The 27346-nt window shown below is 43.9% G+C and overlaps 1 protein-coding gene across 2 annotated transcripts; it reads right to left on the reverse strand.

Moving 5' to 3' along the window:
- Positions 1-26: 26 nt before the first annotated feature.
- Positions 27-26909, reverse strand: sphkap (SPHK1 interactor, AKAP domain containing). Of its 2 annotated transcripts, none has more exons than XM_061827403.1 (11): positions 26498-26909; positions 24275-24371; positions 21501-21611; positions 11871-11930; positions 11481-11621; positions 10448-10700; positions 6706-10027; positions 4211-4279; positions 3416-3465; positions 1070-1257; positions 27-1003 (listed from the first exon to the last, which is right to left on the reverse strand). In XM_061827403.1, the coding sequence occupies exons 1-11, from the start codon at positions 26530-26532 to the stop codon at positions 857-859; spliced, it is 4473 nt and encodes a 1490-aa protein (XP_061683387.1). In that variant the 5' UTR covers positions 26533-26909; the 3' UTR covers positions 27-856. The 2 variants fall into 2 exon arrangements, with proteins under 2 accessions (XP_061683387.1, XP_061683386.1); XM_061827402.1 differs by having other exon boundaries at positions 10448-10703.
- Between the last annotated feature and the right edge of the window lie 437 nt (positions 26910-27346).

Consider the following 27346-nt stretch of genomic DNA (forward strand, 5'->3'; position numbering starts at 1 on the left):
GTTATGGATATTATTTTTGCTTCACATCACAGAACTTTTTTTTTTTTATTGATGTCAAAAGAGAAATACATTCACTTATATAATGACACCTTTACAGATGAATTGTGTGCTTCTGTTAATACAAGAGTACCACAAAGTCGTGAAATAAACACACCGACTTGACCTACAAATTCCAACATTAGGACTCTTACTCGGACCGCTTCTCTGAGGCGCTGGGGGTCCGAATGCATCAATATATACAAGACAACAATCTAAGATCTGTTCTCAAGTGACGTATTACAACTCCACATAAAACTTTGAGGTAACAACAAGGGTGCTTGGCTTACAAAAACAAATACAATAATGTGCATTTTCTTAGCTTTAAATCAACGCGTACAGTGGAGAGACAAAAATCTTACCTTAAGAGCCACGTTTGTTTTTTTTAAAGGAGCCTGATGAACAGTTGAAAATGTGCACCTGATCCATTGGTACTTTTTGGGGAAAAAAACAAATGAAGCGGCGCCTCGTTTGTTTGTGAGAATCTGTAAATATACTGTATAGTGCACATACATCGATACAGCCAGGAGCAGTTAAAACCTGCTAGTTCGAATCTCTTCATGGCTCGTTCACTCCCGATAGCAATGGCCGACCTGGGGCGCATGTGAGCAGCGACAGAAAAAAACTAAACTTCCAGGGACAATAGCGAGAGACAGCAGTAAAGGGAGGTAGGGGGAGGCGGGCATCTGTCGAGCGGGCTGATCACTTTGTGCCCTCAGCTTCGGAAGCGGGCAGACTTGGTGTGAAGACGAGTGTCAAGCGCGTGGAAGTGAGCATGCAGACTTGTACGCACACTGGTGGAAAAACGACGTAGTCCACTTCACAGGATTTCCAAGAGCCAGTCAAACAGGCTGCACGCAGACGCGTCCTCGCTGCCCTCGCGCTGTTTGCAGAAGTCGAGGACGGCGCTGAACAAGTCCGCGATCCGCCACGACTTCTGGGACATCAGATGGACCAGCTTCTGGAACTGAGAGAACGCAGGCGCCTCAATGAAATGCCGCAGAACAAATGGCCGACGAGCGCATTTCCCTACCTTGGCGGCCTTTTTTTCTTTGGACTTCTTGAAATAGAGAGCCGGAAGGCCCAGCTCGGAAGCTGCAATCCACTGCAGAACCACGGTCACCTCGGAGTGCGAGCATTCCGCTTCCAGGTCGCAGTTCACCACGAGGAGGTCCCTGACGTGAGTGCCGTCGCCCCCTGCTAACCGGACTGTGCCGCTGGCTGAAATATCGCTCACGAATCAGTCGCCACAATTTCCGAGCACGATCAATCAATTTGAGTCATATTAACATACTTTTCAAATAGTTGGGTGAGTTCATTAACCCAATTTCAGCCTCCTTTGTGAGAGGTCAAATTTATGGGTTGCGTTTCCGAGATTTAGCGTTTTTTGTTTGTTTGTTTTCCTGGTTCTGTCTGCTTTGCTAACCCAATTCCCATGTGGTTTATTTAGTGTCAGATTTCTTGGGTTATTGATCTGGCCCCCTCCCGCCCGAGTGCGCCATACCCAACTCATGTCTGCCACAGCCTCTTCGAGTACCATTCGCATTTTCAGTTACAACACTTTACATCAGTATTGGTTTAAGTTGTAGTACTGTTTCGTTTGGATTTGATTCACCTTGATCCTTGAGTGGTGAAACAGATTATACGTCCGATTGTCTTGAGTTAGGGAAGATGAGGATGCTCGTGGAAAAGTACAGTGAAGGTCAGAAGGAGCTACATTGTGTCTTTGTAGGCCTAGAGAAAGCCAATGACAGAGTTCCAAGAGAGGAACGGTGGTACTGCATGCGCAAGTCTGGTGTGGCGGAGAAATATGTTAGAATAGGACAGGACATGTATGAGGGCAGCAGAACAGCGGTGAGATGTGCCGTACGTGTGTCAGAAGAATTTAAGGTGGAGGTGGGACTGCATCAGGGTTCCGAGCTGAGCCCCTTCCTGTTTGCGGTAGTAATGGATAGGCCGACAAACGAGGTTAGACTGGAATTCCCTTGGACCATGATGTTCGCAGATGATATTGTGACATGTAGGGAAAGCAGGGAGCAGGTGGAGGAACAATTAGAAAGATGGAGGCACGCTCTGGAATGGAGATTAGCCGAAGTAAAACAGAATATATGTGCATGAATGTAAGGGGCGGAGGAGGAGGAGTGAAGCTCCAGGGAGAAGACATAGCGAGGGTGGATGACTTCAAATACTTGGGGTCAACAATACAGAGCAATGTAAAGTACGGTAGGGGAGGGAAGAAACTGGTCCAAGCGGGGTGGAACAGTTGGCGGAAGGTGTCTGGTGTTCTATGTGACAGAAGAGTCTCCGCGAGGATGAAGGGCAAAGTTTATAAAACAGTGGTGATGCCGGCCATGATGTACGGATTGGAGAACAAACAGAACTGAACAAACAACAGGAAGCAGAACTGGAATTAGCAGAAATGAAGATGTTGAGGTTCTCTCCAGGAGTGAGCAGGTTGGATATGATTAGAAACGAGCTCATTAGAGGGATGGCCAAAGTTGGATGTTTTGGAGACAAGGTTAGCGAGAGCAGGCTTCGATGGTTTGGACATGTCCACAGGCGAGAGAGTGAGTACGATGGTGGTAGAAGGGTGCTGAGGATGGAGCTGCCAGGCAAAAGAGCGAGAGGAAGACCAAAGAAAAGGTTGATGGGTGTTGTGAGGGAGGACATGAGGACATTGGATGTTACGAGAGGAAGATGTACGAGATAGGTTTACATGGTAAAAGATGACACGCTGTGGCGACCCCTGACGGGACAAGCCGATAGGAAAAGAAGAAGTCTTGAGTTAAGGAACGACAAGTGTCTGGCAAAGATAAAGGTAAGTATGTGTGAGAATGCTAATGTCGCTCAAAATGTGTTAATAACAGTTACTCAAAACAATAGCATTTGTTAGCACGCTATACTAGTTAGCTTTGATGTCTCAATTAGGCTGATGTGTTGACAACACATGACACTAATGCCAGGAAATCACAGCATGGTGCTATTTTTACTCCTTTTCCTTTGCTTCATTAACTACATTTCACAGAGAATACTGTGTACATGTTTGCCCACTGTTTTGCAACATAATACATAGTGTGTAAAAGAAAGAAACAATGCACACAAAGGATGATTGACAGTGGTTTCTTAAATCTAATCTTCCCAGTATCATGGCCTTCAGTAATATTAATTTCTGGTATTTCAGGCTCTGAGCAGTACGACTGCCAACATCCAAATTTTCATCTGGTGTCTGATGTTGTATGTTAATTGGAGAATCTGACAAAATATTATGTTATAGTGAAAGTTGGGATCACTTCCCCACTAGTAAACCTCTCAGAGATCAAACATGCAATCTGCCTGCAGGCATTGCAATTGAGGTACAAAACTTAAGTGCAATACTTACCAAAGTAATTGTCTTTGGTTGCTGCTTGGTCACTTTTCTCTGACTCTGCACTGTGAAGACAAAAAAATAAAAAAAAGAGCCTAAACACAGAAGTCGTAGTATACCCGATGAAATTTAACCAACCGCAGCTAGTTTTCTTATAAAAAGACAATGCAAGTCAGATGTGGTGCCAGCCGTACGGCTCGGTTACACGGTACAGACGCACAATTCCTGTCAAAATCAAAGAAAAACAACAACAACAACAACAAAATTACACCTGCAAATGTTTTTAAGTACAAGAACCCTCAAGAGAATAAAAATGATTTAGGAATATCAAAAGGGCACTTCAAATAGCGCTGACAAAGGGTAGTATAACGATACACATTGCTCTCAGAAGACGTGATTTCTCCTTCAATCTTCTTGGAAGACTTGTGAAAAATAGTGATATAGCAAGTTCGCAACTTTTCACCATGAACATGTTACCCAATTTATACTTAGTGGGTGCTTTGCTTATGGATTTGAACAAGTGGATAAAGAAGACATCAAGCTCGCATGTTGAAACATTGGCAGACTGCATTACTAATTTATGTTTTTAACAAAAGTTTAAAATCATGTCGTGATTAGCAATTAGCGGACCCAGCGTTTAACTAAATGAGCTGGACAGACAGAAGGCTTTTCTGATTCATTTCTTTTTCCCAGTCGTAACCCACAATACTTATTACTTCATTATAGCAATGTGTTCATCACCACGGGTTTGCAACATTTCACACGAGAACAAGACGTAAATTGTCCAACAACGACGACGACGACAATTACCCAATTTCTGTGCGCTGAGACGCCGCTTCAGCGAAAGGATCGACGCTCGAACCGCTGCTGGTCGCATTCCTGCCAAGCAATAGGGAAACAAAAGAACATTTACATCTTGGTTCCACGCCTTCTGCCTCATCACTGACAAAAATATGTTATTGCACATTTGCTGTAAATTTCCATGCATTCAGCAGCTGCAGCAGAGTCGAAGACTCATGGTTTGGAGAGCTGGTGACATTGGCCTGTCTGAGAATGACATTTGATAAACAAGCCGTCATGTCACATGATTTGGGGATGACAAAAGTCCATCCATCCACCCATTTTCTTTGCCGCTTAACCTCACGAGGGTCGGAGGGAGTGCTGGAGCCTATTCCAGCTGTCAACGGGCAGGAGGCGGGGTACACCCTGAACTGGTTGCCAGCCAACCGCAGGGCACATGGAGAAGACAACAGTCACACTCACAATCACTCGGAGACAAACAACAGCTGCACTCATAATCACACCTAGGGGCAATTAAGAGTGTCCAATTAATGTTGCATGTTTTTGGGATGTGGAAGGAAACCGGAGTGCCCGGAGAAAACCCACGCAGGGACGGGGAGAACGTGCAAACTCCACACAGGCGGGTCCGGGATCGAACCCAGGTCCTCAGAACTGTGAAGCCAACGCTTTACAAGCTGAGCCGCCGGATGACGAAAGTGTCAAATCAAAAATGTTCGATGAAGGCGTTGGAAGGAGCAGCATGTGGAATGATGTTGTGCTTCACAAAATCACATGAAATATTTCCCACGAAACCTGAAGCTGACCGCAATGTTGCAAGTAAAAAAAAAAAAAATAAAATGAAGAAAAAATGGCTTTTGGTTTGAGAAGTCATGTTCTCCAATGACTCAAGGTGAGCAAGGTTGAAGGCGCGTGACGTCTCGCAGAGGGGCTCGGTGGCGCTCGCTTTCTGGCCAAACTGGCATGAAATCAGCAGCTGAAGCGGGGGAGGGAGGGGGAGCAAATTTGCCACAGGCGTCAGCAGCAATGGGCCGATGGCGGCGAGGTGACGGCGGGTGCAGAGGCCTCATTAGCATTCATCAGGAAACGGCAGTTACTGACCCCTCACTCAGCTGCATAAAACTACTGGTCTCTTCGGGGGGGTCTTCCTCCGTGTTTATATGGGACCAGCTTCCCGTGCTCTCTTCACTGCTAGCGCTCATTGAACGCTTGTCCCGCTTCTCTACTTTGGCCGCAACTACACCCGGCCTGTCCCTTTCAGTGCTGGAAGAGCAAAATTGTTCAAGAGATTATGGATTTAAGTATTCCTGCCAAGAATTGTTGTCGGTGTCGTGACGTCAAAATAAAGCTGGCTAATTCGTCAGCATATTTAACGCATCGTAGCGCTGCATTTGTCAAGGGAATGCGTTTATTTCCAGTGGCGCGCGGCACACTAATGAAATCAAATGTTTGGGGGCTGCCAACCTTGACAATACAACAGAAATCAACTCTCGTTTACTGAGTCCCTTGCGTGTTCCTCTTCCATTCGGGACAAAGAGATTGACACCGAGATTAAATGTTTTGAACCGCAAACAAGAGCATGTCTCCACTCCTCATTCACGATTCAGAATGAATTAATTTGAGGATTTGCATTCTGTTAAACCAAAATATCTCAACCAAAACCCGCCATATCGCCTACAATGCAAAATCACTGTTCGATGGGTTGTTTAGCGATGCAGGAATGACCGTACTGGGGTCTCAGAGGTCCACTAGCGATAATTTATGTCCATATTTTCCGAATCCTGGGGACATCACATTCTCATATAGTCTTAAATGCTCTTAATGCTGTAATACAATTGGGAATGTCATCGACGGAATAATGGAATTATGGATTAGCATTGCCATCGCGATCGTTTCAAGACATCAAACAACAGTTACATTGGCATAAAACATAAATATAACATTCAGCAAAACTCAGTGGCATATTCTCTGTGGAGTTTAGCGTTAGTTTAGTTTAGTTTATTTTGCAATCATCAATGAGGTTTAGCTTTGTCAGCCAAATGTGTGCACGCCAAAGTATGTGTAGTATTTGCATTTTATAAAACTGTGCACTCAAGTCAAAATGAGCACTGTGAAAAACTATTGCTGGCCTGAAACCTTTGCCAACTACAGCACTCTAACTGCAGTCATTAGCCCATATTTTTAGGTTCATTTGCGATTTAGTGACAAAAAGTACAGTGAGAGCCTTCATTAACCACAAAACATTAAAACGCCCCATTACTTCTTTTAGAAGCCATTTGAAAACACTCTGTCCTTGTCTCGCAGAAGATGAGATGGCCTTAGAGCAAAAATTCGACATGTACTCGTACAAGTTGAAGTGTTCTTGAACGCTTGGTTTTCACTTGTTTTAGCATGTGAACCAAACAGATCCCACAGTAAGTTAACCAGCTTCTCAATATGATACTTATCCCTGAAAATTCCTTCTTATTCTTCGATAATGTTTTTACACCAAAGGTTTATTTCAGTACCTGAAGCCGCTGGCTGTAGTCCTCTCGGTACGCTTGGCGACTGGCATCTCTGGCGGTCGCTGTGGAGGTCCATCTCTCCTTTCGTGGCTTTCCCCCTCAATGTGGATTACTGGCACATCTCTGGAGGCTCTCATACGAGGTGTACCGACGTCACCCACACCTGACAGAAGCCCGGCTTGTTCTTGGCTTGACCCAGCCGGACTACAGTTTAAATGGGATTGTTTGAACCCCCTCCTTCTCTCACCCACAGGCGTCGTTTGTTTGTGAGATCCACTTGTGCCCTCGATAACATCTTGCTGATCTCCGGCAGATGACTTGCCAATATCCACAATGTCAGCTGCCAGACGGTTGGCAAACTGCTGTACGTGAGGCTGGGGGTCTCCTGCAGCCTCCAGGTCAATACTGTCCTCTGGATCAACAATAATCTTGTTCTTACGCATCAAAGACTCAATAGAACTAGACCAGGTGTCATGGATCAGCATATCAGTGATGTGGTCAGTCTTGCCTCTTCGATAAAGACACGAGTCCGAATTGCACAGTCCTGTTGCTGCCACTGAATTGGTTGGGTAGATATTCAGTGTGTCCCCGTGGACATTTCGGCCAAACCCATCAAATGAATTGGCTTTAATGGGTGAGCTGACAGTCAGTCTTGAATCTGAGGAGCGCCTGTCTGGGACTGAGGACTGCCGTATACAAAAGGGAGTCCGGGAAGACGGGGGGAATAAGCTGTTGTTCCACTCTTTCGTCTTTGCAATGCCATGGTCTTTGTTTTCCTTGTCCATGTCCCGGAGCATGAACCTGTAGAACTCCTCTGTGATGCTCTCGGTGCTAGACTGTTTGGACAGGCAGGATATAGTTCTGACATTAAGGTGACCATTTTTCTTGGATGCAGCCTGTTGCACAGCTGCACTCAGAATGCTGCTGGCATTTTTCCCCGCGTAGTAGTCCAGGAGAAGGTCAAAGCCTCTGCCCTCGGTTTCCATCTGGTTTACCATGAACCGTGAAAATTCATCTGTGATGCTCTCGCAACTTGACTGCTTGGAAATAGAGCTACCACGACTCAGGTTCTGGCCTAAATGACTGCCAGGGCCCAGGGTGTTTGGTGTACCTGAGGGGTCAGCGTCTTCTTCTGGTATGCTTTCATAACTCGAGGCTTTTCCACGGCTCCACCTCTCACACTGTAGTCTGCTACGTGGCTGCCCTGATTTGGAAGTGTCCACCACATTAAGCTCAGGGCAGTTCATGATCCTGGCAGTGACTTCTGAGGCAAACAGGGCAAATGAGTCCTGCGGTTCATCGGGGTTGACCGACTCATCAACCACACGGTTCACCAGACGCTCCATCAATTCTGGTTGCTCCTCTGTTTTCTTTTTTATCTCACTGAGACGTGGCGCTCTATGTTTCTTCGAGGTGACGTTGTTGTTGTGACCCTCTTTCCTTCTGAGAACCGTTCGGCAAGCAGGAATCAAGAAAGCCTCTGGGCCCTCTGTGGATGCCCCTTTGAGGGCACAGAACCAGGGCTGCTTCCCAGTGGAGTTTTCAAGACATATGGCAGCAAGTTCTGTGGCCATAGACACCACAGTCGCAGCCAAATCATCAGCATAGCAAGTAATCGGTGTCCTACTCTCTGAGTCCATTCTCCAAGAGAAGAGTGAACTGCAAGAGTTGAGTGAAGACTGTGGGGTGAGAGAGGACTGTCTGCTGTCATTTGGCGTCACAAATCGTCCCCGCCGCTCATTGCCATGAACTGGGATTTCACTCAAGGGGACTCTGACAGCTGCTGTGTCCTGCGGGCCAGACCAGTCTTTTGTATGTACGGTAGACTTTGACTGACTCTGTGCGCAACATGAGTGCTGCGTTTGCTGTTTGCTGGTAGATTTATTGGGAGATGCATTAACATCACTTTCTTCAAGCACATTTGTGCTAATTCCCGGAAGCCTACAAGTGCTTTGGCACATTCCATTATATTTGCCAATGTTAGTAGATGACCTATAACACCCTAAACCCTCTAACTGACTTAACGGATCATTGCTTCCCTTTGCAGGAGTCCACTCCTTGGAGCATGTATCAATGTCCTGTGTCTCAAACAAACCTTTCTCACTTATTGATGATATATGGCTGATCTTTTTCTGTGCCTGACAAAGAATCTCGAACAGCAAATTGTTTACATTGTCCTGCAGGAGAACCCGGAGGCTTGGTGCATCTTTCCCAGTCCCCTCCAGTTCTTTTTTCCTTTTGGCTTTTTCTAAAGCATGCTTAAATAGACTGTCGGACACCTCACTGATTAATTCTCCCACATCTCTTTCTTGAATGTAGGATTTTTTCGGGCAAGTGATGCCATCAACGATCTTGCTGTGTGTTGATTCCAGAAGGTCAGCTACACTCCGGTAGCCGTGGGGATAAGTCAGCACCTCGGCCGCTTCCCTATGAAGGACCTCAGCAATGTTTGCACGGAATGCTTCAACACTAGTACCTTCTGCAACACTACAGTGTAACGTGAAGGCTGCAGATGTTTGGGCAGCAGATATCAAGCCCTGTGATGTCGTGAAGACTGCACTCAAATCTGCGTCATTATTGCTGCGCTCCGCTGATTTCTCTGCCAGCTCCAACGCTGCAACAGCGCCGGCAACCTGAGCCATAGCACACATGGCTGAGGAGATGGAGTAATCACCTTTCTCCTCTGGTTTTTCTAGTTCCTCTTCTGTGTCTTCTTCTGAAGTTGAATCCTTGGCGATATGTCCAGCTAGCCGTGGGGAAGTTATGGTGCCAATAACATTGGCGGCACAGGCCAAAGCCAACTCTACAGGTTTAGATGGGAGTCCTCCATTGTGGTGAGGGATGTGGGGTTTGGTTTCGGGCACCTCAATGTCTTTAGCAGTGATTTCCTGCTCAGACACATTTGACACCTGAGGCTCTGGCCACTCTGCAGTTCCATCTGTACTGTCTGGACTTTGAACTATAACAATTTTGGGGAGTTCAAAAGAGTAGGTGTGCTGTTGGGATGGCTGTTTTCTCTGTGACGGTGGAGTGTTGGAGTGGCATCGAGAGTGTGACACACTGACTGCGGCTTCGGAGACAAAAGAGTTTTCATCTTGAGAAAGGCGTATGAAGGCATCTTGCAGTACCGACTCTGCCAGATTGCTGGCGTAGTGACCAGCTGATTCCTGTGTGTGGAGGCTGACCCGCTGATGTGCTTCCCTTTTCAGCCCCGCATCCTCCCTGCTGGGATGGTGAGCCAGCTGTCCCCTCTGACTTGTGACACTAGCGCTGTGTTTCTGTGCAACCTGTACCAACCTCTCTGCCTGTTCACGAAACTCAGCCTCTGTAGAGACAAAGAAAGAGAATGATAGACTAGGGAAAGTCCATCAACTACGTCCGATATAGCACAAGACTCGGGTATGAATTTAACAGCATATTTATTATTCTGTCTGCAGTTCACAGAGGTGAAGAACTGCAAAATATACAATTTTGTAAGTTTTTTTCAATCCTATTTAGAAATTGGAGGTGCCCACCCCTTCTCGTGTATGAAGCCAGGTTTTTAAGTGAAGAATCCAATGATTATCACTGGATAGAAGAATACTGTAAGTCCAACTATTTCTTTTATATTAAATTTTTATCCAGCATTAATAGCTGAAAAAAAATGTTTGTGGTTAAAAATGCCAACCAAGAAGGGAACTGTCACATAAAGAATTTAATCTTGTTCTTGTTAAAATGACAACAGACAGATTCCTCTGAAACTTACCATTTCTAGAAGCGTCATCCTCGCTGTCATCTCCCATGTGTTCTGAAGCCGTTAAGAAGTCTTCCTCGATGGATGACACCGAACGATTGGTGTCATCATCAACCCGCTGTCCGATTTGCCATGGATGAAGCTGTCTTTCTTTCCCCCACTGGAAACCTGCGAGGAACCTGTTGATCTCAAAGATGATACTGCTTGCTGGGATGAAGCGCCTCTTCCCTGAACTCTGAAGCAGGCACACACCTGTACTTTTCGGCTGCTGATGAGAAACAACAACAAACGGAAATACAATGTACAGTTGCCAAAAGTATTGGAAAATTTGTCGATTTTTTTTTACCCAAGTTTGCCCACTTTGTTCAAGATCATCAAACGAATGCAAATATCAGACAAATAGACCCCAAGTGAACCTATCGTGTAGTTTTTAAATCGTGACTTCAATTGTCACGGGGGAAAAAAAAAATCACCCCCCTCATTAAATCATGAATTAATTGTGGCTGATCAAATCAGACAAAAGATCTAAAACAGCTGCATCAAGTTGACACATTATAAAAGATTACGCCACAAAGAACAACAATAACTCATCTCGGAGGCCACAAAGGAACTCGGGAAAACGTCTAAAGAACTGCAGGCCTCCCTTGCCTCAGATCAGATCATCGTTCATGGCACAACACACACACACACACATCACACAATGAATTCGGCTCCAGGAGAATGTTTGTGACCTCAAGCTGAGGCGGACTTGGGCTCTGGACCACGATAATGATCCAAAACAGCAACAGCAGGTCAACTTCTGAATGGGTTCAGACACACAAAATCAAGGTTTCGGAAATTAGCATTTTAAGTTTCTTCTTTCATATTTACATTTGTTTGATCATCTTAAGCATTAAAATGGGGAAACTGGGGCAACAATACTCTTTCACACCATTCAATGATGCTGACACTATGGCAATGTTGTCAACCCTATTCCCAAAACAACTTAACCTTCAGAAGTTGTGATGTCTAAAGACCTGGAAGGCCACGAAAATGGAAACTTCACCTTAGAAGGGGCTGTTGGGCGCTTTTGGCAAGCGCCAGATGCCTCGAGTCCGTTGAGGAAGATGATCTCATTTTCTTTTGGTTGGTGAGCAGTTAGCAAGTCAACAAGCTTCGGCAGCTCTGGCGAGACTTGCGCCAGTTTCTGTGGAGAAGTGCACGCAACATTTGTTTTCACTACTACCATCACCACGTTGGCTCTTACTAAGTAAACCTTGAGATGACGTGACATGCACACTGACTGGCTGCTGCACCCACTGGGAGCAGCTACCAAATCTGCACGTTACTCAAACAATTCGACAGTGATAATGATCTTGTATCCACGGCAACCACGCCCATTATGTCAAACTAAGATGTGGCATATTAGGAGAAAAAAAACAAGGATTTTGCTTACCTTAATGGATTTGTCATCTCGACAATCGGTTTTCTGTGGATCCAGATTCACAAAAAACATCTGGAAACGACACAGGGGGAAACAATCAGAAATAGCTTTGATTTTTACATCATTTGCTCATATACATTTCAACATTTACCAGAAACACATCCATCAACGGGAAGTTGGAGCAGACTTGGCTTTTGCAGCAGGACAAGGATCTAAAACACTTTTGGATGGCTTAAAAATGACAAAATGAAGGTTTTGGAGTGGCTTGAAAACACTCCAGAGTTGCTGAATTAAAACAATTTTACAAGGAAGCGTGCGCCAAAAGATTCATTGCCAGTTATAGAAAAGAAAATGTGATATTCTAGTACAATATCACATCCACTGATAACACAACAGCACTAGTGTCTGCAAAACAGTCACCAATAGAAGACCCTTTTTACACGCCAGTATAGCCTGAATTTTTCCATCGTTTTTTGGAACTTGTGTAATGGCTGGAAACGTCAGACAATTTTACAGCAGCCCATCTTTTGCTTTTGCACCCCACGCGTGATGCTGGCGCTGATATGGTATTGCATCTATCTCACCCTTGACACTTCTGCCATTTCTTTGTGACAAAAAAAAAAAAACAGACACGGCGGGTTAAACAAGACATTTGCTATCTGTGACGGCTGACAAAAGTGTTCATGTAAAGCAGCGGTGGCTTCTTTCCTTTCTTTCTCTCACGTTCTGTCACCAATCCTACCCGCCTACGTGTCTCTCTACAGCTTTAATGGTCTATGATGGAGTCGTCGTGTTAGCACGGGGAGCCTGGGACTCGCTCATGCGGCTGCGGTTTCATTTTCCAGCACGCAGCCACCCATCAACGCTGGCATAGTCGAGTACCTGTGTGGCTAAATGCATGAAGGACAGCTCCGGCTGCAGTGGGGGAGGAATTGGTTGGGAGGGGGTGGGCTCCCAGTCGAGCTTGTGCGCGCAACATGAATCGGGCGTGCCATTTTTGTGTCGCAGTCACGACATTTCTGTGTGTGTCTTACAACTAAGTGCCAGCAAACTTGCAGAGAAGTGACTCACAGAGTCTTTTCAATGCAAAACACGCACAGGTGGAATCCTGCTGTCTCTCATTTACGTCTGCCATCACCCGCGCAACCTGCTGCAGCCACCTCCTCTCCTCTCTAGACGTACAAAAATAAATAGATAGCTTCAAATAATTACACCTTGACACATGCACACCGCTCCGAGAATGTTGGATTTAAACTTTTCATATTATGATTCATCCTACCTCACAGCAGAAATGCTTACAGGGATTCTGAAAAATGTTTTCACTTGACAAGGCTGAACAATCTTGTTCATTTTTAAGCAAGACCAATTAACATGAAGAATATACAGTTAGGTGCTACAGCCTTAGAATATTTTTTTTTCCACCGGATAAATCAAATTTTAATCAATCGTATTCCCTTTTATCATAGAACAAAGAAAATCACCTTATCAACATTAAGAGTTCTGGTTTTTTTTCCAATATTACCTTACAGCTAACAAAAAACTGTAAAACTAAGTTGTTGTTTTTTTTAATTTGTTTTTTGTTGTTGTTGTTACACGGATAAAATAAAACATTTCCGCTGACAGGTCTGAAATCAGGTCTTCAAATTTCTCAAGCGTATCTACGTCACGGGCACCTTCCCTTTCAGCTCCCGAGCCAGCGCTGTCAAAATAACAAACATGCGCTCTCACAAGTGGGTCTTTTCCACGGAAGCAATCGGTCAAGGGGAACGGGGTTGTCTTAGCCAAATAGGGAAAAGGCGGATGCAAAACTGTGTCACACAGAAGCAGCTCCCTTTTCTGCACACTCGTATCACAACAACAAGATGGTTTAGAGCAGGGGTGCTCAATGCGTCGATCGCGATCGACCGGACTGCGTGCCAAAAAAAAAAACGTCAGCCAATGTTCCCTCTAAACTGCGCGGGACTCTTCGCAGATATTCTGCGTTGCACGCAAAAAAAAAAAAAATAAAATAAAAAATCCAATGCAAATTGAAAGTATAACATACAGCTATTCAGTTTGTGGCATTTTGCAATGCGATTCAATGAGTGAGGGATGACTGGTTGTTGCATCTAATGGCACAATTCACATACGTACTGTAAAAAATGAAAAGAGGAAGCCACTGGTTTCTTTAGGCAGCACACGGAACTTTCTCTAACAACTACAGCTGCTCCGGCACACTTTTGTTTCCTACCTTACCTTACACCCGCCCCCCCTCGCCCCTGTTCTTAAAGACGTACACTCATAATTACAAAATGTTACAGTCCTTACACAGCCCATCAATGTGTTTTATAATGACAGCGTCCACCACCGCTGCTTTATTTAGCAACACAGTCTGGGCAACGTAGAGCAAAGACGAGCTAGACATGCTGCTGATGTTTATTTTAGATATTAATGGAGAAAGTTAAAAAAGAAACGCTGTTGTTTTAAGATGGAATGACTGTCGGAGTATGTGAATAATCGAAGAAAAAGTGGTTAAACTGGACAAGATTTTCTCTTTTGCGAATGGGAAATGTCTGGTCTCAAGCCAAAGTAGAAAGTGCAGGATGAGAAGGTGTGTCATTTTGAAATTCCACCTTATCCAGGATGAAAGCACAGATAATACAGTGCATGAAAAGCTAATTCTGTATTTGAAAAATAGGAGACAATATAACATTAACCCCCCCCCCCCCCCCCCCCCCCCGTAGCTCGCGAGAGGCTGGCTGCTTGAAAAGTAGATCTTGAGGTGATAAAGTCTGGGCATCCCGGGTTTATAGTCTCCAATGAATGCATGTTTTGGGGAATGTGGGAAGAAACTGGAGTGTCTGGACAAAACCCACGCAGGCACGGGGAGAACATGCAAACTCCACACAGGCGGGGCCAGGATTCAAACCCCTGTCCTCAGAACAGTGAGGTTTATGCTCTAACCAGTCGTTTACTCTTGCGCCCCAAACAGAACCCAAACATGAAAAACAAATGCCCAACTAGAAAATTCAGTTAGTGTCTCCTTGGCCTTTCAGTCCGTGGCAGCCGGATTACAGCGCTGTAAAACGTTAAGACACCTTTTTCAAACACGCTCATCTGTTCACCTGACTGCGTGTTCAATATTTGGTGCGTTGACCGGTGATGATGAAAGAGTTGCCATTCTGCCCACAACAAGTGAGTGTCATACTCCAATAAATTTCAAGCAGCCATTTTGGGGAAGCATTTACATAGTTGTGTTTTGAATGCAAACACCTTTTTCTGCTCGTCATAAACTCGTCGCCTCAGTCGGAGCAAAGGTGAGTGAATAATTCATGTTTGACTTTGTGGAGGAAGAGCGGGGGGCATATTTGACCTCATCACAGAATGAGGGCCTCCAGGCACCTGATAAGACGTGTCAAGGGAGACGCTCTGATTCTATCAGGTTGACACCAGACGTACCAGACAAGAAAAAGAACATTCGCGTCGGGCTGCCTCCGACTTAAGAAGTGACCACGTCTTTGTGCAGGCGGTAGTGATACGTGGAACTACTCCGTGTAAATCTGTGAAGTCCAAGTGTTGAGTGAAGGTTAAACATGAATTAGAATTAGAGCAAACAAAGTCAACTTTGTCGATGTGGACGGACAGAACTGACGAGTAAATGTGGCGTTGGACCGGTGTGACGGTCTGAGCGCTCCCAGTGCTCAAATGTTTTCTTCAGGTTAATGCCCATGCACGTAGAATTTTTAGAATTTTTCTACTTCCGTGCCAGTCTGAAACTTCCCCATCCATGCTTCTTCCGCATGTTCATTTTCGCTCCGCGTGCATTTCGCTATGGACGTCTCACAAAGCCGAACACAGCGAATGAAACGATACAAAAACAAATGTGAACGTATTGTTTGTTATTTATCAACTGGAAAGCATGTTCCAGCATTGAACAAGAATAAACAGAGGATTGTTCGGGTATGGGTTCAGGTGATATGACACTAACTTTCACTATCCCAAATGTGCCTTAACGACTGAGCCCGAACAACAACAACAACGTGCTTTCCAGTTGATAAATAACAAACAATACGTTCGCATTTGTTTCCGTATTCTTTCATTTGCTGTGTTCGGCCTTGTGAGACGTCCATAGCGAAATGCACGCGGAACGAAAATGAGCATGCGGAAGAAGCATGGCCGGGGAAGTTTCAGACTGTCACGGTTGTAGAAAAATTCAAAAAATTCTACGTGCATGTGCATTAATCCCAAGTGGACTTTTCAGCATAAGGGAGAGCTCAGACTGTCACACCGGCCACTCGAGATAAATCGCTGAGTGATGGACTGAAACCTGAACAGGGCGAAGTTCAAGAGAACGGCACTGGGTTTTAGGTTTTGTTACGATTACAATTTTGGCCACAATAGAAGCCAAAGAAATCGAAAATGAGTAAATTGGGCCATTAGTAAATCAAGGCATCACAGCATATCCAATTGATGATGTTATTCCTTGCATACATACATGTTACATACATTTTATTTTTAATCCAACTTGGCAATTGTGTTTTCAAAATCAATGGATGCCCGTTATTTAAGGACCCTCCTACAAAGCTACCAGACCAACTACAGTAATGACAATTTTTAATCTCACTAAAATGAATGGAAAGGCACCGCCCGGTAGAAAGTGGGCAATGCTCAAGTCATTGAGCCTGCTGTGAGCCCGAGCGGCGCACGGAATCGTACATCCCCGCGTGTCCCACAAGACCGCAGCTGAGGAAAACACACAGCACTTCCGGTTGCGCTGACATATTTCCATATAAAATCCCATTTTGTATAAAATGTCACATGCCGAGCAGGTGCCAGTGTTCTTTCCTTTGATCGCATGACCACGAATGAAGCTTACCTTTCCATACAATAATGACTTGTTCCAAATACAAAAACATTACTCAATATTTCAGTCTTGTTTGATGATCAAAAAAATTTCTCTCTCTCCCTCTGTGTCTCTCTCTCTCTCAATCTCTCAATCTCTCTTATCCTCCCACACACAGTTGGTGCTCTGTATCCATTTTGCTTTGACTCTGACTCTTGTTTTGCTTCAAATTGACTTGCGCGCTTGTGAGATGTACGCTCTTGTTTTTGCCAGTTCAAATATGAATGTATAAACCTGTTGAGAAAAAGTGCCGCAACTATTGGCAGCTGGTCAAAACGATTACATGAGATGAGAGCGCAACATCTCACATCGGGGTTTTTTTCTTTTTCTTTCACAAAACAGATTTATTTATGGGCTTTACCAGTCCCGGCCAATTTTCTTTGCTTTCTTCTTCTTCCCGGATGCATTCTTGATGACCTACATTTGCAAATGTGAAGCAAAACGGCATTCTCCATCTATATGAAGCGCTCCAGGTATTTCGTTGGACATAAATAAAGCGGCTCATTAGTGCAGCATCATGAGTTTTAAGGGTCAATGCAAGTGCCTGCACGGACGAACACGCGAACACAAACACACACACACGTGCACACTGACACCTCAGCCGACACACACACACACTTATCGGGCAATTTTAGATTTGGTAAAGCACGTTGTGCTTAAGTGCACTCTAATCATGTGTCGCTTCGATCTAATGAAGTCGTGCAGATGTGTGTCGGGCCTCTCACCAGCGCTTGTCTTCCCCCCGCTTGGCCCACATGCACTCATGCTCGCTTCAGCTCAGATAGCTTCGATATGCCACGCCTCCATAATGCAGCAGCACACTGTATTATGACATCTTTCCTGATTTCTGGCAAGGTGGCGTTAGGAACGAGACACGTACGCTCGTATGTGACTTATTTCTAGTCACTTTCTCCTCACAGGTAACCAAATTCTTGGTGCCATTCCGTACGCCACGCTTGCTATAAACCGATGTCAACTAATTGTTATCATAAACTCAACACATGATTTCCTTCTATTGCAATATTTTACAGGGGATTACTTTTGAAACTTTCCTAACGGTCTACACCACACGAGCAATACTTTGAACTCACTTCAATCATTCTTGTCAGTAATTCGCTCTGCTCGAGATAAATACAACATCAATAAGATCTTACGGTGCCGGCTGCCCCAAATACAGCATGGATAATGAGACAGATTAAAATAGATGAGTGGAGAGTGAGTTAGTCTTTAGTTGAAGAATGTTTTTCTTCACTGGAGGTTTGTAATTTTAGGAGCCTGACGACTTAATTACTTTGAAGATGCCAATCGTCAGCTTGTCGACAGCGATGTCCTCATAGATCCGAGTGTGTTTTCAGAGGGAAAAAAAATAATAATAATTACGCAATGGGTACACAGCAGATTATGCGCAGACCCACAGTGGTGGGCGGAGAATGGGGTCTTGGTGTTAAAAAAATTGCTGTTTTCACATTTGGAGAAGTGCTAAGATTCTTTTTTTTTTCCCATGATCTTCACAAGAAAATGTGCTTGGTTGCATGAAACCATCTAGCAGTCAGATGAAAAACAAATCGGCCTATAAAAAGATGATGATGAGTGACAATGTCAGTTCTGTTCATCTCATAATATGTTTGTTAATACTTCAGTGTTGTTAGTTATATTGATATAACCACGTGATCTGAGGCAGCACAGTTCAAAAAAATAGTGGCACATTGAGGATGTAATGTCCTAATATCCCCAATAGTAGGAACTAAATTGCATGTTTATGCTCACAGATTGCCAGAGTTGCTGTTCGGTGGGATTGTTGTGCATGATTGACTAATTTTGCAATCCTTTCGAAGTATCCCAACAACTATGTACTATGTACCAACAGATTGCATGCAGTATCACAGTAACTACAGGTGTAGAAGTGATGAAGACTGATGCATTTGACGTTTTCAGGCTTTAGGTTGCGTTGGTGGTTTTGAAAAATGACGTTTGAAGTGATGGAATTGGAAGTGTTAATGGAAGACCAAGAAACATACTAATGAGATATACAAGAGAAATCTCACGTGGCCACAATTTTTGGGAGGTCTCCAAGTGCATAAAAAAAAAATAATAATAATCACCCTGAATGAATGGGAGGTGGATACTTTCTGCCAATACAGTACTGCATAACATTCCATTTTAAAAATGGGAGGGGAGAGCTCCAGCATCACACTGTGGCGAAAGATGGCCAGGATTCAGGGAATGCAGAACTGATGCACTTTTGTCATAGGTGGGATAGGAAATAAAATTTCAATACAATTCTTCAGAAGCCAAATTCCATTGATGTGTCACAATGCCGTTGTTTGTGGCATTTAAAAAAAAAAAAAAAAGACGCTTCACCTTATTTTTTTCCTAAACTGGCTTACACTATAACAAAGACCAGTGATTTAAGCCGCTCATAAGCCTGAAAAAGTAAAACGAAGGTTACAGGCCAAGAGCAGCGGCATGTTTAAAATAAGAAGCTTTGCCTTCCTGTCGTAAGTCACGGCTCCAGCTGGGGCTGATGGCATATTTATACTGCTCTCTGGGCAGGGAGAGGACATGTCAGGTCACAATGTGGAGACGTTCTTGAATCAAATGACGGATGGTGGATTCCTCTTGTCCGGCTTCCAAGCAACAGGCCGATGAATGTGAGCGATGGACAGTGTTAAAGAACGCCAAATTCTGCCAACAGCAAAAACTGAAAAAGGTATGCTAGAATATCAAATGCCATAATTTAGATGATATGCAATTATAGCCGCTATTAGTTTACTTTCTATCTGGCAAAGAGGGGAAAAAAAAAAAAAACGGACCCCTTCGTCACTGTCAAAACTCTCATTTCAAATGTCTCCAGGTTGAGATGAGATTCGGTGCAATAAAACTCGAGTGAATGATCAAAGGTGACAGCGTGATGTCGCCAAAGGTGGCTGAGGGAAAAATATAAAACTGGACATTTTCATATTTTATGAAGCCCACACTTTTTGCTTTCCAGCTCTCACGACGCTAGGAAAAATGTTTTTTTTTTCAAACCACTAAACATATTGGAGGATTCATCCGTACCACCAGATCTGAATTAATCAGGGTATCATAATTAAATAAAGCTAAGTAACAAAGCATTGCATTCACAGTCGTACTTCTTGCAGAAATGATACCTATTTTTGAAATAAAATTGCTTGGTATATATTCTGGTTAGGCTTCCTATTGTGGTTGTACTTGATCACTTGTTTCTACAAATATTATGGTGCTACAATAGCAGTAACCTTTGAACTATACCATTTTCTTTTTAATGTTGCCAGTTCCATATTTACACCAGTGCAGGTCTGTTTTAAAAGAAAATTGCAACAACAAAAAAATGCGACTCCTGGTCTGTCCTCAGCATTCCATTACAAAAAAAAAAAAAAAACAACAAAAAATAAAACCAAACTGAATTTTTGAAAATCTTGCCAAACAAAAACATCACATGGGCAGATTTTCTGGCGATGCTCCATTTCGTAGGCTAGCATTGACGCTCTTCTGCAGCTGCACGCTAAACCTTTAAATCACACCCAGCAAAGAAAAGACAATCCCAGTCCAAACACCTTTTGTTAAAACAGATGAAAGTCCAAATCATAGTGAGAAAAGCCATTAAGTATGTGCCAGCGATTTGCCTTGATCCACAATTTTACAGCAATCCAGTGAAAGTTAGCAATGTTGCATCACTACAAAGACAACAATGTTCTAATTCTCCAAATAAGCTTGCAGTTTAGACTTCACACTCAAATTCATTTCACACTCCATCTCTTACATCTTCTGTGTTTTGTTTGTTACATTTTTTTTTTTTTTTTTTTTTTTGCTTCTTTACACAGTTTAGTTTGTGAGTGAAAAGCTATCTTCTCAGAGGCGGCATTATCGATTCCATGCCCCCGGTTTGACTGATTGACCTTGCAAAGTGCGGAAAGCCCAACGGAGACTCAAGAGTAGAGTTTGTCACTGCAAAGCCGCGGCAGGATGGTTTGCATCTGCTTGCGTTCGCGTGAAAAGCATTCGTTGATGAAGAAACTAGTGAGCGTAGGAAGACTGAATTAGCCGCAAATTGTAGAGATGCAAAATGTGCTGCTCATACGAAGACTGTTCAGCAAAGAGTGATGACTTTCTTGTTTTGCATGAATAAGACCTTACAAAAGTTGTTCAGGTAAACACGCTGATCAGGTTTTGGTGAATTTGACCGCGTTCACGAAAGGTACGAAAACAGAGCCCCAAGCGCGCAATCCCCCGAAGTTTGAACACTCCGGACACGTTGATGCGAGGTTTTTGTCATGAGAATGTAGCTCAGTAAGCATCAGGGGGATGAACTTTTTCATTAAGCGAAAAGGAAAACTGTGATGACCCTAAGACCAGAAATGGAAGTCAAAGCGACATCGTGACGAGTCCAGATGCGAGTTCGGGCCTTCTTTTCAGAAAAACCAGGAGAGAATGAGATTTTACGGACGAAGGTCAGCAACTTAATTTCACCTCGAGCAGATGAAATGCAGTCTTATTATCAGCCGACTGCTGATGTGTGGATCTTTTCTTTTTTTTTTTTTTTTATTGAGACTGCAGTCCATATCATATTATTCGAGGCAGGCGGCTTTTTTTTCTCTAAAAAGCAATTTAAACTTTCACCTCCTACAAAGCGAACCATATTGAGTCTTCTGTTAAAAAGGTCTTAAATACCAAATTGTGTTGATATATTTAGTCTTCCGTCTTACGAAATCTTTCGTCACAAACAGTGTCCTACTCACCGTGGTGCCGCTGCCGTCTGCGTTGTCGTCCAGCAAGCCCAGTCTGCACAAAGCTTTGTCATTCCTCAGCCAGTAGTCTGATGAGTCCAGCGCACTGTTACTGCACAGAACCTGCAACGCAGCGACCGATCACCTCTGAGGTACAACGGCACGGATATCACACGGGCGGAATCACTCGTTTATTTTTCACTGTCTTCCGGATCAATTAACTTTCCCTGAGGGCCTTTGGTTCTCCAGACGCCGCAATCAATAACCCGTCAGCTAGGCAGAGAGTGCACATTGTATATGTATATATGTAATTGGAAAATGTATTCAGATACTACGGGGGAACGCCTTCATGTTGCTTTTGTCCTTCTGAATGATATACTCTTTGGTAAAGACAATTGACTTTACACTTTTAAGATTCAGCAAGTGGCAATGATTGACAATGTGACAATGGGGTTCGCTAACCTCTTTCAAACTGACGGCCACTTCCTGGCTAATGGAAAGTGATAACATTTTGATACACGCTTCTGGAATAAAAACTGGTTGTTACGTTACACCTGCCAGCTCATGTCCACAAACAAAATGGCTTCAAAATACAGCATTACATTTCCAGATTTATACAAATCCAAATGAGATTTAAAAAAAAAAAAAACAACAGTGGAAAAGAAAGAAAAAAGTTATTTTCATTATATAGTCAGTCACAGTCAGACATCTCACTGGTAATCAAATTTTCAACAGGCTTGTCCAGATGTGATTTCCATTTTTTGAATGGAAAAAAAAAAGGCCAAAAATGATGTTGGGTTTTACGTAATTTTTCTACCGTCATGACTTCATCCAGTTGCAGAAAGTTGTCCCACATAAAAATGTATTCATAATCTTGCCATCAACAGGCATATCCAACATTCTCAATGTTTTGTTAAAGAGGAAATCCACTGGTTTGCATTAACAATCTAGTCAATAGGTCATGTAATATGTACTCTATTTTGACAATGTGATGTTAAATCCTCTTTCATTTAATAGTGTTTTGAGAAGATTTTTATCGACAATTGAAAATTTTCAGGGGCGTTGCCATTTTCGCAAGTCACATGACCTATGTGCGGAGATGTGACATGTTACGTGCCGCATCAAAGGCTCGATTACACGGGACACCATTATGCTCAGCGCTGATTTCTCGGCTTTATGGTCATCTGATGAAGAAATAGCAGCGTCGGTTGATCGGGAAGACGGAGGAGTACTTCCGTACACAGCCGTGAGCGGCACAGCTCCGGGGCTCGGGGCGGCCGTGAGCTCACTCCTCAAGCCGTGCGAGCGAGCCATGCCGTGATGGCCACTCGGTTGATCGGCACCGCTCATGGCTGCGTATAGAAGTATTCCTCCGTCTTCCCGATCAACCGATACTGCTATTTCTTCATCAGATGAGGATAAATCAGAGAACTCAGCGCTGGGAATAAATGGTGTCCCGTGTAATCGAGCCTTTGATGCGGCACGTAACATGTCACATCTCCGCACGTAGGTCTTGTGACTCGCGAAAATGATAGCGCCCCTGAAAATTCACAATTGGCGATGAAAATCTTCTCAAAACGCTATTAAATGAGAGAGGATTTAACATCACATATGAGTACATATTACATGACCTATTGGATACATTGTTAATGCAAACCAGTGGATTTCCTCTTTAAATAGAATTGTGGAAATGCTCCCTTGGTCAGCAAATAGTGGGAAAAGTTTGTTGTCTGATAATATTTTGGATATGAATACATTTACATGTACAAATAAGGAACGATACTCAAGAGTTTTCATTCATATGCAGACAATTTATGGACTCTTTGGCCACTTTCTTGTATCCTCTCAGCCAAAAGATCTGCATGTACAATTTCAAATTCACTTGCTCTGGCCAGTGTGTGGAACATTTTAAAAACGGTCTAATCAGTGTTGGGACAGCTCATCATCTTTCCTTCCAATACAGAATCATAATTTCGTTTTGAAATTCATGTGTGTAGCCAAAGTGGGAAGAACTGGTAGTTTTTATTTCATATTCAAATCCTCCAGACGTGCTGTTCTGGGCGGGTGTGAGATTTGTTTCATTGCTGGATGAACAATTTGGCTGAAGCAACCACCCCCCTGAAACAATGGAGAATATTTTAGCGGGCTTCAGATTATTTTTGAAGGTCCCGCCAAATATTATATACACCTTGCTCATTCTCCCTGTGTATTTTTGGTGACTTCTCATGCGCCCTCGTGATTGCACCCTGAGGAGTAGACCATCTGTGCAGACCCTCAGCCAGGTAATGGCGACATTATATACCAGTCTAAACTCAATAAAGGTATTCGCATATTAAAAGCCTGCCGGCACAACTCAGCAGAACCTGCAGCCGCTGCCTTCTGCCTTTACAGAACATTCAAGCGGAAGGCACTTAAGGCTGTGAGTTACAAGCGAATACGCATACTGAGTCCGAGTAGTTGCACACAAACATAACTAACCCACACACGCTGGAAAAGGAAATTCAATCGAGTGTTCACACCGGTCCAACGATCTGTTGTAGTTCTCCTGCGACGACAAATCTGCTGTTTTGACCAGAAGTTGTTGGTTCCTTACGCAGATCGGACTACTCACGGGTATGACGGGCACGTCAAGGATGAAACGAAAAAGTGCGCCCAAATAGACCAAATGGCGTTAAACCGCACTACACATTTGAAGGACCGATGCAGCAGAAAACTCAAGGGCCCTACTCGGATGAGGATCTATCACATTCCTCCGTGACGCTGCTTTTTTTTTTTTTTTTCCTCACCTTCTTACTAGCACTGATTGTAGAGGCCACTGCACTTTCTGTACTGCCTGCGTCTCCCTCCACAGAGTCTTCCAACATGGCAGATGACTGGAAGTTACTGTAAGACAAAAAATAATAATAATACTGTCAGAGTAGCTTCTTGTCAAATGTTCAGCAGCTCGCTTTTGATGGGTCTTGGATCCGCTTTTGTCTGGCGCCGGCTCCAACAAATAACTGCTCATCACTTCTGTTCAAACTCACACATCAGATGAGTATTTTTTTTTCGGCATGTTGCTGTTAGAGTCTATAAAATACTTTGAGCGAGTCCTTCACCCCAAACGCGTCCACACAATGCCCACTTCATGTGGGAACTTTGAAAATGAGCAGAGACGCTTGGACTCTCCCAAACAAGGTCTGATCATTGTTACTTTATTTTAATCAACTAAATGACAGAAAACTTGCATATGCAAGTTACACAATCAGCAGATGAGGTATGATTTGTCTCTTCAAACCTGATTGATGATTGCGGATTGAAAACTGGTGAATAAAAATCTTGATTGCCCCAGCTTTAAAGGCAAAATATCAATGACATTGGCGAAAACAGGATGTTTTACTTTCTTCCCACACAACCAATGAACTATGGAACGATACCAAGCCATGGTACAACCCCCAAAAAAATCCCAAAAGGGTGAAAAGGTCATTGGGCTCACGGATTGGTCGGACGAACACCGTGAGGGGGGAGAGATCATCACTTTTCCTGCACTGACAACTCCAAAATAATTTATAAAGAACTTTTTACTAAGAGTTTTAGCATCCCACACACACTTTAAACACACGGAAATTTATTAAACAAACTACAGCTGAGAAAAACATTTTTTTAAACAAGTTCCAAATGTGACTGTAGCTATTAGAGTGTCTGTTCTGGCATGAATTGGGATGCGGATCCTCCATTCTGCGGTATTATCGCTAACAAATATCGAGGGGCAACACTTCCGTGTTTGCAACAGTTTACGAGTTGCATGCAGAGGACACGTCGGCAAAACCTGACTTGCGACATCATAATTCAGAAAAACTATAAAATAGGTGGCTTACAGAAGATGTGCTTGGATCAATGTCACTTCCCACGGACAACAGAGCGGCGGTTTCCCTGCGATGGCTGTCATTCCCCAGCTAATTATGAGTGCACGTACCTTTAAAAGCCTGCAGATCGCGGACCCGAGTAAACAGAACTGGCGACGGAGGCACAAGCCAATGGGTGGTGGGTTAAGTGGATCTGATGTGGTACTAAGTGCTGCAAGCCAAGACATCTGACAACAAGCGTGCACGATTCTGCTCAGATTGCTGCTGGCAAACTACGACCATACTCAAGATACATGTTCTCGTACGGCGTCCGTGTTTTACAGAAAATCGACAATAGGGCTGGCACGTGGTGCTGTTTCCTTTCTTTCCGTCTATCGAATCCAAGCGAGAGTATTATTCGATTTTCTCATTATCCGGTGGGGCGCTTTTCATCGAACTTTGCCTGGTAACAAATGGACAAGTGTGACGTAAACAGGACAAAACAAAGAACTGCAATTCCATTTCACGTGTAAAGTTTCATAATAAATTGCAAATTGTTTTGTGTTTGCTTATTTCTTCATTCAGTTTGTTCCATGTAGTCCGTGTGGAGAACATCCACCTGACCACTGGAAATTCTTTCAAGGTCAGCCATTTGTGCCCAGTGTTGAAGCATTATATTTTGTATTCTATTTCTACCACATTCGTTAAGAAAACTTACAATGCAACTTTTCACATTTTTATTCCCATGCCTGATGCAGCCCCAAATGGTTTTGTCCGTTTTGTTCCAATGGACAAAACGAGCAATGTGTCACAAGCACAAGCCTTCTTCTATTTTCTTCTTTTTAATTCCGAGATGGAAAATAAGGTTGATATGGATTCTTTAAAAAAAAAAAAAAAAAAAAAAAAGAGAGAGAAGAAACACTTCAGCCACCAGAGCAGCTCGATACGGTCTTGTTAGATGCTCCAGTAATGCTGCCTTTGAGCACTTTTGCGTCATCACACAACAAGACACAACACGCACAAAACGGGCTCGAGCACACTTCATCCCAGTTTTGACGCCAATTAGGCACCGTTCGGCTCACCAATTAGAATACCGCCACTAATGGGACAAAATTCAGCTCACTTCAAAGTCTACATCGGATCCCAAGCGCTGTGGGGAAAAGAAAAATCTCTTTTTCTATTTACCTCGGTGTTTTCAGAAGGCACTTTGCGTCCGTCATGGTGTCCAAACGAAACGTGCAACCGTCCTTCCACTGCTGAGAATATTTCCGCGGAGAGGAAGAACAGAACGCGTGACGGTGCCCGGGTCACTCTCCGGTCCACATGCGCGTGCCCGAGCGTCACATAAGCCGCAAGTGTGAATCCCGCGGACCGACTCCAGGACGGGGACCGACCGAGCCCGCCGGTGTTGGCTGCGCTTGTGACGTCGAAGCGTCACAAGTGCGCGCGAGGAAGCAGCACGCGCGCACTCCCTCGGGCACGCGCGCGCACGGGCACCTTCACGCACGTGCACGGGTTGTCCAAAACGGATGCCCTTTGCATTTTTCGATCGAAAAGGTGAACATATACGAGTTTTATGAGTCACCTTGAAGGCAGGGCCCGCGTCCAGTCTGGACTGTGTTTAATGAACTTGAGCGCTACCTATGACGTGGGCGTTTCCAGACCCTCTGGCCAGGAAAGGCCACGCCCCCACCCAAAAAAAAAAAAAAAAAAGACAACACCAACAACACTAAACATTTCAGCTTTGTACGGAATGATTAATGACAAAATTGTGTTCAATACATTTACTTGAAAATTCGAAAAGATACAGGCCAGAAACTCTTTTCATTCCAAGCACAAGCACGGTTAGAGCTCTTGCTTGCCTGACTGACTGATTGTGATCTGGTGAACTTTTGAGACGGATAAAACCGGGAGCAGCCGCATGTGGAAAAAAAATGTAATTCAGGGCGCATATTACTGGCGATGATGTGGGAGATTCGGAGAAGCAAGATATACCTCATCCGCGGCTTTCGTGTGATTTGTGTTGTTGGCTCA

Source organism: Syngnathoides biaculeatus, chromosome 8 (assembly GCF_019802595.1).
Source record: "Syngnathoides biaculeatus isolate LvHL_M chromosome 8, ASM1980259v1, whole genome shotgun sequence".
Lineage (NCBI taxonomy): Eukaryota > Metazoa > Chordata > Actinopteri > Syngnathiformes > Syngnathidae > Syngnathoides > Syngnathoides biaculeatus.

What these genes read in the sequence shown, in the direction of transcription:
- sphkap (XM_061827402.1), bottom strand. Translation starts at nt 26,532, where the DNA reads ATGACGGACGCAAAGTGCCTTCTGAAAACACCGAG. An exon ending in CAGACGGCAGCGGCACCACG is followed by an intron (nt 11,931 to 21,500) that starts GTGAGTAGGACA and finishes TGTCGTTTCCAG; the next exon opens with ATGTTTTTTGTGAATCTGGA. An exon ending in GCCCAACAGCCCCTTCTAAG is followed by an intron (nt 10,704 to 11,480) that starts GTGAAGTTTCCA and finishes GTTTCTCATCAG; the next exon opens with CAGCCGAAAAGTACAGGTGT.